The 11,867-nt window shown below is 48.1% G+C and overlaps 1 protein-coding gene and 2 non-coding genes across 3 annotated transcripts in view; 2 read left to right on the top strand and 1 right to left on the bottom strand.

Moving 5' to 3' along the window:
* The first annotated feature begins 1,406 nt into the window (after nt 1-1,406).
* Nucleotides 1,407-11,867, top strand: part of LOC144173367 (WAP, Kazal, immunoglobulin, Kunitz and NTR domain-containing protein 1-like) — a 42,625-nt gene continuing 32,164 nt past the window's right edge. The window contains exon 1 of the mRNA XM_077701831.1: nt 1,407-1,736. Within this exon, the coding sequence (XP_077557957.1) occupies nt 1,709-1,736 (28 nt within the window). The 5' untranslated portion in view covers nt 1,407-1,708. The remainder of the gene's footprint in view (nt 1,737-11,867) is intronic.
* Trnag-gcc (transfer RNA glycine (anticodon GCC)) lies at nt 4,752-4,822 on the top strand. Its single transcript has one exon. It is a non-coding gene; the product is annotated as a tRNA-Gly (tRNA).
* Nucleotides 6,824-6,894, bottom strand: Trnag-gcc (transfer RNA glycine (anticodon GCC)). Its single transcript has one exon. It is a non-coding gene; the product is annotated as a tRNA-Gly (tRNA).

Raw genomic sequence — 11,867 nt, 5'->3', positions numbered from 1 at the left:
TTGGTCTGCCTGTCTGCCTATCTGTCTGTCTGTCTGTCCGTCTGTCCGTCTGTCCGTCTGTCTGTCTGTGACTTGATTCAGTCTCCCAGCCAGAGTGAAACAAACTGCGATAGTCTGATATACCCACAGCCAAATCTAAACGTCGGAGTCGGTGTTAATGCTCATACTTGTCACCATTGTTGAAGCAGAACAAGACATTACGCAAATATTAGGTAGAAAATCAATACATGAGCGAGATTTGCAGTGCTACCTTAAAAAAATTTCGCGGATGCTTGGTTTTTGCAATTGTGACGGAAATAATACATCAACTGCAGAAAACAGTCGCCTGCTGTTTCCCGCTCTACCTGGCGGCATTAAAAAAAATCAAACGGCAACAGCAATGAAATTTTCCACTATATAGGTTCCACGTTCCGCTTCGAACGCTCGTGGAGTATTGCAACGTGGTTCAATAAACGTTGTAATAAAGTGCCTCGCTGGAATCGAGGCACCCGACTTGGATAGCGGAGAGCGGTAAATTTAAATTCACTTGAGCAAACCTGTAGCGTTTTATTTTGAGAGGAATGAGATGGAAGAGGACAAGCATGGAAGTTGAGCGGGAAAGAGGAAGGAGACATTTACTTGCTATATGCGCCAGTCGACTATCGTCATTCGTCGGCATTTGCAACGAAAGGAGCACATACGCGGCCATTTTTTTGGCTGTACGTATGACGTTTACAAAAAAGAACTGAATACAGAATGTCGAACTGAGGCAAAGAGTTAGAGTGTGCGCGTTATAAGGTACGGCTTTCCTTAACAGACCCAAGGAATTTCTGGGCCGAACAGCAACCAACAGGGTCATCGTCGTTGATGCACGCAGGGTGAAGGTGGAGAAGGGCGGAACGAATCTATTCTTCGTGTGCATGGGCGGATGCATGCTGATAACCGCCCTCGCTGTCCTGTTCTTCGGAGCCGTCGTCGCCGTATTCGCCAACACCAGTAAGTCTACACACGCGGAAACACATATGCGCATTTACAGTCAACAATAACGTCCTCTGGCCTCAGTGGTTACATTAAATGCGTTTTTTTGCCACTCTTTCCTTACAGAGCTTCCAGGCGATGATGTGGCAGGTAAGTTAAGATGACAAGTACTCAAGAAGAGCGCATACTCATGCTGTTTGAGAGCTCATGCTGTTTAACTAGAGTAAGTGTAAAAAAGGCAGAAAATAATTTCACTACTTTTTGATATAGGGTATGCGCAAAATTCAAATCTTCTTGATTATATCTACAAAATAAGTGCCCTTAATTAAAACGCTCTGTTTGTTGTCTTAAGATATCTGCAAAGTTCGTTCATCCACATCATCCGAAAATGAATGCGATTAAAGGGCTGATAGTGATAGCCTACCGTCTGTGCCGTTCACGAAACATGACGGTCATAGCCTAGGATATCAAATTAGCCCGCCGGACGTGCAACCCTGCGGCATATACTACAAGGACATCAGCTGAGTGAAGTTAAAAAAAAAACGATGATTTGTGGGCGGCAAACTCCTACTCAGCCTCAGCTGTGTGCAAGGCGGAGGCTGCGCTGACCGCTTGTGACCCGGAGACAGAGAAGCACCCTTACTACCACGACCCGAACAGGCGTCTCTGCGTGGTGCGCTGGGGTCTGGACCCCGGCTGTCTGAAGGGCAACAACAGCTTCTCCAGTGACGCTGAATGCCGAGCGCGCTGCATGACCACGAACTCTGCGCCCACAAAGGGTAAGCGCGCTTTTTCCTCCTTTATGCCTTCGCCAAGTTCACGCGGGAGCGTGAGTGTCCTTCCTTCTGCAAAAGTAATATCTAGGGAGCGCGTGGCATAACACGGCAGCGCCAGGTAATCGCTTTGAAGGGTGATAGACGTGCGCAATAAGAGGACCAAAAACAATAGCTGTTGAGGATTCATCTGATGTTTCGGCTTTAATACCATGATGAAAATGCTGGTGTACCACAACTGCTGTATATCCCACCCATCGAAGCGCTGAAACACGAAACCTCGTGCGAACGCCGATTGGTCAGTTGAAGTTTGTTCAAACAACTATCGGTGTTTTATTTTGTGCGTTTCGTTTTACCAATATCCACTCCAACACGATGTCACTTACACCAACCGCTGTGACACGTATTCGGATCGAACTATCACACTTTGAGAATCAGCTGGCGTTGCTACTGGCATCACATTCAGGGAATCATTCCTAAATTTTTTTTTTGTGGACATTTCGTTGGCCCCTGAACTCACACTCACAATCCACTACGGCCAGTTCACATCACTCAAACGGCGTTATCAATGCAAGGTAAGAGTAACGACGCGTGAAAAAATTCACTTTTTGTTGCCTTGTGTCTCAACGCCTAACAAAAGGGAGTCACAATACTTTTAGGCGTGAAGCCCCTTAGAGGGCTCGGGCCGCAGGCGTCTCACGGCCGTCTTAACCGTCGTCTCATGTAGACACGGTGCAAAAACACCAGGACGCTCGCGCTTCAAAGACACGAGACTTTCAGAGCAAAGCTGTACACCTCTATCCCCAACGGTTTCATCTCATTTGGCAGAAACGCCAAGCGCTAAGAATACACTTATACACTGCATTATTCGCTCCTATTCAGGTTTCCCTTTGGTGGAGATGGCCCGCGATTTTTTTCTTTTATTTAGTTCCGATGCGGTACCCTTAAGGCTCACCTAGCTGCGACAAGCGCTGGCGTGATCTCAGCTGCGCGTTGGTGCAATACGTTATATGATTGGTACCTGACGGGACATATATGTACGTACGCTATGAAATGGACAAATACGCCTCAGTTCCGCTCCTATGCTCCGCCTCGTGGCGTGCGCGTAGCGAGGGAGAGCTGCTGCGCTCAGGGTTCAGGTTTCAAGGATGAACAGTTAGAGGCAAAATAAAAATAAACTATTCAGATCTTTGTGAGATACATGAATGCCATTTTATTGACGGATGCATTGCAACGAGATTTCGATATCTTAGTTTTAAGGGCGATGGCATTTGCTTCGCTGTCTAAACGAGAAACTTTTTGTCTGCGTCTGTGCAAATCAATTCAACGCTATTGCAACCTATTGCTATTTTTGTTCTCTTTTGCCAAACCCACGGCCACGCCAATCTCCGCTCGCGTTTTTTTTTTTTTTCGCCAATGCCTGCTTTAGAACTTGTGCGAGGTGACTTCTCATCACAGCTTATTGAAATAATCTATTTCTCGCCTCAATTTTTTCCCGTGTTGGTGTGCTCATTTTTATTACCAACCAACTGCATGTTTTAGGCAAAAAATACAAAGACGCGATAAAATATATGTGGCACAAAATCGTCTCCGAGACGGGCAAGACATGTTATCTGTTGGATCGGGGCAGAGCGAGCAACGCACACATCACCGCCGAAGCTGGCCGACATGAGCCGCGCCTTCAACGAAGGCGCGGTGTGTGTAGGCTCTCTAGCCGAAGCGTGTGCGAGCGTGGTATGTTGGCGAAGAAAGTGACCCCTATGACCAAACGTTGAATGTGATCAGCTTGGCTGGTTGAAGTGAACGAAAAGACAGGACAGCGAGCATGGCTGGACTCGCATGCGTGCACGGATGTCTCGACACCAGAAGTGCACCGTCAGATGTCGCGGCGATGCATTTGGCCACGCGCTCGCGTGCCCCGGCTGATTTTGCTGCCGGGTGTACCTCAATACGCATAACCATGTAGGTTTGAAACAGTCCGGTTCACGGGGCATCCCTTGAAGTACAAATATTCGTACCGAAGGGTAACGTTATTCGCACTCCCAATTAACACTCACTTGTATTTGCACCCAAATTTACGGAAGTTTGAACATAGCGCTTCCGCAAGTCGTGGATAGAATAACATTATACACTTTCACGCGTTGGTTCGTGCTCGCTTCAGAAATGTGGAGCGATCGCTCCTGCACTGCGCTATGTAGATTTGTTCTGGAAACTCTGTTGAGACATCCACAGTCAGAATTGATTTGAAATCAAATTTTCATGGTGTGCAATTGGCACAATAATGATATTTCATGGCCATAAGGCTCACTACTTCGACATGTATAGTTTAGGTAGCAGGAAATCCCTGATTTATGTCTATTGCCAGCTGCATTACATTGAGAACACAGGGAAAGTAATTTTGCTTCAAACAACAACCCCGTTTTGTGACTAATATACCGACAGGGGGAAATTTTCTTTTAAGTGCGAATGCACTTCTTAAGCGAGCCTGAATCGTCCGCCGCCGTAGTCCGCATAGCAACAGCTGCGGGTGCGCGCGCTCCTCGTCTTCCCTAGCAACGGGGGGAGATGGGCCGCTGACATGGCACATACCCACGTGGGGGATTCGCCAGGAATCGGGCGTGAGAAGGGCTAATGCACCCGCTTAAAGGAGTACTGACACGAAATTTCAAAGCTGAGATCCGCTCTAGCAACAAGTACAACGACAACACAAATAGGTGTCTGTGAATAAATGCATCTTTCTTTCTTTGTAGTTGTGTGTGTGTGTGTGTGATCTCTCTTTCGCGAACATTACCGAACCGCGCAAATTCAACTCGTGCATTCGCACTTTCACATTCTTCCCCTCGGGGAAATGCGGGGAATTTTTTCAGTCTCGCTGAGCGGGAAAAAGCGGTCAACATTAGGAGTTACCAGGAAACGAATGTTCATCTAGCTCGTCCGATATCACTGACGAGAGCCGCAATGACCTACATACGTCCACACGTTGCGAAACCGGCTGTAGGGAAATCTGCCTGCGCTGTAACGGCGTCGGTGGTTCAGTGGTAGAATACTCGCCTGCCACGCGGGTGGCCCGGGTTCGATTCCCGACCGACGCATAATTTTTTTTTTCTCCGTTTAGCTTTCAGCCCACGGAGTATGAAAAAGCACGTGGATGGATTTCCAAATGTGTCCCTATATATGGCGCGACGTGTAATTTTTCGCTGCGGGATATACACTGCGAATGCGCGGCCACCTATACCGAGCACGGATGGCCCGGGGGCGCCGCCTTTCTTTTGTGGATGGTTGGTTTGTTTTAGATGGTGTCGCAAGGTGAGCAATATTAACGAGTCAAGGTGCGTAGCAAAAGATATGAAAAAAGATGCATGACACACCTCGGCCACGGAATCGGCATGAACTCCTTCGCAGAAAATCAAGTATGCATGTTACGTGCGCGAAAAATTGTCAATCCGCCTTATTTATAGCAAATAATTCAAAGGGCTGGGCATCGCTAAAGAATTTTAACCCGATTAATCGGTTACTTTTCATCGATCAATTGGTCGAATAGTCGGGCGTGTTAATATAGCAAAATAAATATATAAAAACTGAGCATTTTTATGGTTTTATTTCAAATAGTCAGAGCTACTGAATACAGGTCATTTTATACGATCAAACGTAATTCGACCAGTTCCAAACGCCGAGAAGTTTGTTGACATTCTTACGTAGCAGGGAGTACGCCTCCGCGTTGACATTTATTCCGGCTGGGCCAAACAAACTTTCGCATGGCCAGAGTTAACCGGGATGCACATCAGCATTCTTACAACGGGTGCTACTTCAGGATGGAGGCAGCCCTGCACCCGCCCGCCACAGATCGTCGTCGGCGCTTGTCTCGAGTGCTCATTAGACATCAACCGATGAACTTATTAAAAGATTAATCGCGACTAAAACAGTAATTGATTAATCGGAAGCAGTCGCCTACCCCTAACGAAACCCCTGGGATGGAAACATCTGCTTTTTCAAATGAACGGCATTCGATGCGAACTGTATGCGGTAGGAGAGGTACTTTACTTAGTTCATCATTCATGGTGCGAACGCTTGAAGACTCGAAGGATTTTTTCGACGTATCGCAGCACCTAATTTCCGAGAAGCGCCACCATGTAACTTAGATGTTTTGTCTACTTGGGGTATTATTGGTTGTTTTTCTGATCTGCCAACTGCTGTTCCGTCTGGCAAGTAAGCCCTCGGCTATAGCGGCTCAGATCTACCAGAAAGCATTGCCGTTCGTTATTTTAAACCACGTGGAGTCTGTTTGCAACGTGTTCCCCATTTACGAAAACAAGAAATGAAGCATATTTTATGAGCGGCGGCTAAAGCGAGTTGTGAGATATAAATGGTACGCTTAACGTCGCAGATGGGATGCTTATGAAAAGAATACCGGGAAGCTTACATGCACTCGCGCGCAAGACTTGAAAGGCGAAGCTGTTGCGGGTGAGCATCGTCGGATACATGGTTAAGTGCCAGTATCATTTTTTATTTGCATCGTTGTGGTGCTAGTAACCGTCGTCATATGCATCGAAGGGGATGCGAAGTCATCGCAATCATTGTAGACCTCCACAAGCTTAACTGGCGAAGCGTTCACTAGGTCTCGCAAGGCTTAAACCACAGCGAAGCTGCAGGATTTCTCTATACGTGAGCACCGAAGGACAAATCACCAGGCATTTGTGCAAGTTTGAAATGGTTTATTTACATATTCCCTCCTCTTTGCACTGTTCTAGTAGCCATCGTCATAGGCGTCGATATCGGCGTGTTCTTCTTGCCAAGCATTACAGGCGCGGTACCGCCTGACGACAGCGCTGGAGTTCTTTTTGTCTTTGCTAAAGCCACTGCCCGAGCCAGGGAGGTGGCGGCCGCCGCGAGGCACGCGCTTCCCAATTGTCGTCGTTGTTTGCCTGAGTTTTTTTCTTGTCTTTGTAAAGCCACTGCTCGTGGCTGTATACGCAAGGCGGCCGCGTCGAGGCAAGCGCTCACGCGCGCGCCGCTTTTTCTTGGGATTTTTTCCTGCAACGGTGAATTACGGCTTGTACAACAGCTGCGCTGGTAAAATAAAAAAATAGAAATACTGCGTCGGCCGGGAATCGAACCCGGGCCACCCGCGTGGCAGGCGAGTATTCTACCACTGAACCACCGACGCCGACGGTCTCCATTTCAGACGCAATCCTACGCCCAGCCGGTTCAGTAACACCCGTTTTAGTATCTAGGCCACTGCGTTTTTTGCCGGTTCCGTACGTATGCTCTGCACCGCTGCACGCAACTTGTCAATTTAAGGAGCTCCTGAAAGAAAATTCTGCCGCACCACGAAAAAAAAAAAAAAAAAAAAAAAAGGTCAGTGTGCTTGCCGTAATACACGTTGCAAATACATTTCCCTCCTTTTGCACTTGTAAAAGCGAGGTGGGACTCCGCTCGAACTGATTTTGCCGACATTTCCCGCAAAAATATTGGCGGGAAGGAGTCGTCGTTTCTTGGAGTGACCTTTGCCGGGCTGGAGAACCGTGGGTCTCGGTGGCATTGTGCAGTCGCGTTCTTCACGTGCCTTTTATGTGGTACATATAAATAATCAAAATTCAACCCAATAATGCCCCTTTCTTGGAACTGCACTTGTCCCGTCCAGGTGTAATAGGTTATTATGGCAGTGTGGCTGTTTTTGACACATTTCCAAAAATAAATCTAAAAGGTACGGACTCCTAGGCTGCTTTTGAACAAGTTAATTACTATTACAGGCTCATGGACAAGTTGCTGTTCAGGAGGAGGAGGAAGAAACGTTTATTTAACATATTTAGAGCAGATTGGCGGCCGCCTTAGTCCAGGTAGCCGCTTGCTGTCGCTTCTCTGGTGGCCCGCTGGATCAGGTTTTGCTGGTCCAGCAGGTCCGAGGTGGTCAGCGCGCATTCCCACTGCTAGGGAGTAGGTGAGGGGAGTGAGAAGGGGTGGTGTGGGCTAGGGATCCTACATACGCCGTGCCTGGGCAGAAGAATACGAGGTTGGGGGTTGTGTCTGGGGCGTGGCAGTCAGGGCAGTTATAGGTGAAACGGCTGGGGGAGATATGAGAGAGGATGGTGCCGTTGTAGGAGGTATTTGTTTGGAGACGTCGCCAGTTGCGGGATTCTTAGTTTGTGAGTGCAGGGTGTGGGGGAGGGTATTCTCGGCGGGTGTGGCGACAGCGCGCTAAGATATCGGAGTAGGTGGCTGGGTGTAGCGTATCAGTCAGGGTGTCCAAGTCGCCCGGCCTCGCCGGGAGTGCGCGGTAGTGGAGTTCGCGGGCCGCAGCGTGGGCTGCTTCGTTCCCGGTAAGGGAGGCGGGACCCGGGGTACAGACGATGGCTACGTTGGGAGGTGATACTACGGCTTGTAGAAGCTTGAGGGCAGGTAGAATTCTTCCAAGGAGGTATCTTCGACAGGCTTGCTGCGAGTCCGTGATAATCGTGAGGTAGTCGCACGTTGCTGTATGCATTGCTAGGGCTATTGCCGTAGCTTCCGCTGCAGATGGGGATAGGTGGCGGTAAGTGACCGCAGTGTAAAAGGTGCCGTTGGTGTCGGTGACCGCTATGGTTGAGTGGGAAGGTGAGTGAGCGATGTCGGTGTAGCGGGTGTCGTTGTCCGATGAGTACTTATGTAGGTAGCGAACACGAGCGTTGCGACGTCCTTTGTTGTACTCGGGATGCATATGTCGTGGAATTGGGGTCACTTTGATGGTGGCCCGTATATGAGGTGGTATCGGCTGCAGTGCTTCATGAGATTTTGGTGTAGGACGGCCTAAATTCTGGAGGACTGTGCGGCGTCTGGGGGTGAGCGTAAGGCGAGAGAGTTGGCTGGTTCTTTCGGCTTATATATGTTCGGAGAGCGAATTATGTAGGCCTAGTTGAAGGAGCTTGTTGGTGGAAGTGAAAGCCAGTAGTCCCAGGGCTATCTCGTAGGCTCAACGGATGAGAGCATCCAATTTGGAGTGTTCTTGGGGTCGGAGTTGGACATAGGAAGTGCCATATGTAAGCCTGCTGAGCAGTATTGCTTGCACAATTTGACACGTGTCTTGTTCTTTGAGGCCGTGTTTGTGCATGCATATACGACAGATGAGGTGGGCGAGTTGCGATATAGTGGAATGTAGTTGGGGTATAGTAGTGCTCTTCCAGATCCATCTGCATGGAAGCTTACTCTCAGGATTCGTAATGTCATCACTTGTGGGACGGGTTCCTGGTGAATCATGACCTAAAGGTACGGTGCCCGTTCGGGGGTTCCCACGGGTACGTGTACGAAGGACGAGAAGGGCTGATTTTGAATGGTGGCAGGTGAGACCGCGTGGTGCGAGGTGGTTGAGGATGGTGTCCACCCCTTGTTGTAAAGCGGATTGTTGGGCGCCGGATGATCCTTTGGTGATCCAGAAGGTAAGATCATCCGCGTAGAGAGCATGGTGAAGGTAAGTGATTCCGGAAAGCTGCTTAGGCAGATCTAAAAGGGGGATATTAAACAATAAGGGGGAGATAACAGAACCTTGTGGGGTTCCCTTGTGGGGTGTGGAGTACGTTGGGGAGATCAATGATCCGAATCGGATTATGGCAGTTCGGTAGGGTAAAAATGCCCGTACCTAGTCGAAGGAGCGCTGACCACAGTGTGTGGTGTGCAGGCCATTGAGGGTGGCTTCATGGGTTACGTCAAAGGCACCACGTACATCTAAAGCTAGAATTGAGTTGCTGTTTAGTGTTAAAAACTTCATAGCGCATGCGGACAGCACAGAGCGCCTCGTGGTGTCTCTTCTTCGTCGTTTTCCGCATGCGCTGTGTGTTTTTCTAGAAACATACTGCTCGCTATCAGTTCTCAATATTACTAGACTTATTCGTAGTCGTACCTGCACAAGCACAAAGAATAACGGCTACATTTTAATCGTATCCAATAAAAGGGTGTTCTGTGTAGATTTGTATTTGACAAATGACAAGGTGTGATATAGGCCTCTCTATAGCAAACATTATTGCCCATAGGTAACATACGTACGTACATCAAGATACGTACATCAACAAGATCTGCACCACAACTCAATCCCACTTGTTGCACCCTGCGGCTAAGATGTTGCGGGTTAAGCCAAAAATCACCAAGACAGTTAAGGTGTTAGGCTGTTGCGCAAGTTCCTGACAAATCTGATTTATTCCACTATATATCCGTCTCAATTATAGAGGGAGGAGGAGACTAATATTTTATGGAGGGGTAATACAAGGAAATTTTGGCGGCAAAGAATGAATTAGGGCAGAGCAGTATATTAGTGGGAATTAAAAGAAGAAGCCTTCATCCTGCAGTGGGCATAAAATGGGCTGGTCACAATGATGATGGAATGATGATAAGACAGAGGAGGTGTATGCACATTCTTTGCAATGAAATCATTTTAAAGTAGGACGTTTGCCTAGCTCCCAGGTTAATTTTCTTGGTTCGAACTGATGTCACGACAGCTATTAATCAGCATCAAGATAACCTTCCCCATAACCTGAAGGTGCGGAATATTGTGCGGGATCAAGATTACGACCCTAAGAGTCAGTGGCGCATATCCCGCTCTATACAAACAAGGGCAAGAAATGAGGGGCGGCATGGTCCTCCGCCTTAGTAGGGAAGGTACCGTGTTACTCGATCCACGCAGCCAGGGTTGAGTGAGTGAGCGACTGAGTGAGTCGGTGAGCGGGTGAGTGATTGAGCGAGTGAGTGGGCGAGTGAGTGAGCGATTGAGTCAGTGTTTACTAACACACTTGTCCTTACATTGTCTTCTGTCTTTTTACCAATGGCTTGGAGAGCAGTTATCTTCGACTTTATCCTCGTGTCTTGTACTCTGTGTCCAGTACTGCTGCAGCGAAGCATTGCGGGGCAAAAGTTTCACAAAGCTTCCAAAGAATTCATGCATTATTCAATATGCTTGCAGCTGCATACGAAACAATGCACAATGCTCCACCATAGCAGCAGCAATACAAAGGGTATGCCGGGTTCCTATTGAAGTAGATAAAAACATAAAAGGAAAAACCCCTCCCCATGGTCGGCTCAGAGCAGCTTATTTGAAATCTCGAATGTATTCGGTTTCTGGATCTTTATACGGAAAATAGAGGCTTGATTTACTAGATTAATGGGTTAGGCCGGCATTAAAAGAGCATTATTTCATCTAGCCTCACGTCACGGCATGACACTTTTTTCTTACACCGAGCCACGTGCACAGAATAAAATCAGGCCCCCGTTGCGCAAGGTATCCGGTGCCGTCTCTGTCATGATGGCATGCCTTCTACAGGATTACAAATGTGCTGCAGTACGAACACCCAACCAAAACGAAATAACAGCTAATGGGATAACGTATTGCGAACGCTCTTTTCAAATGTTTCTTTTTGTCGGGTTATACCGCTTCAGGGTAGTATTGCGGTCCAGGAAACCGGGTACGAAGTTAATTTATGATGAAAATTAATTTTTTTTTTAAATTGGGGAATCATACCTTTCTGCTACAGCGCCCTCCTTTTAGCTGTAGTGTGCGTTCGAAACTGGAACGACTCAATGAAAAAGTACCGTAGACAGGTTCGCGATATCGTAGAGAGGTCTTATAGGCTTATTCCAATCTCCCGCCTTTCCACATTTCATCCGCACTTTACCGAAGGTAAAAGTAACAATCAAATAGCAAACAAAAATAATCTCTTGTTCCTCAAAAAATTGGCGCGTAGGCCATCGGTAAACGCCACCACAGCCGAGCACGAGCCCTTGAGGTTTATTCATGACACTGAGAACAGCTTCTACCATCGTACCGAATTGGCGCGCTTCGTTACATCCGCACCATTGTCGTTCCACCACTGCACATCGTCATTTCTCGCTCTTACGCAGGGGCAAAACACCATCACACAGCAATAAACAACGTGCGCACCAACAAAGGAGGGCGATAGTCCTCACAATGTCATTGTCCATCCTTTGGATGTATCATATGCACTGGGCGTCAAGACGCTTAGTCCTCACGGCGCCTTTCCACAACCGACGTTGAAGAGCCACGACCACCGATAGCTGTTCTCTACCGCACAGGGGCTTCTTATCGCTTCTTGCGCGCCCCGAGCCCTCATGCCGACTGTACGTGCGCGGGTGCCTTCAGGGTCGTACGCGCGACGCATT

The sequence above is a fragment of the Haemaphysalis longicornis genome, unplaced genomic scaffold (assembly GCF_048455015.1).
Source record: "Haemaphysalis longicornis isolate Haplotype H1 unplaced genomic scaffold, Haemaphysalis longicornis Haplotype H1 scaffold_3, whole genome shotgun sequence".
Lineage (NCBI taxonomy): Eukaryota > Metazoa > Arthropoda > Arachnida > Ixodida > Ixodidae > Haemaphysalis > Haemaphysalis longicornis.
This window is presented reverse-complemented; position numbering and strand designations above follow the sequence as displayed.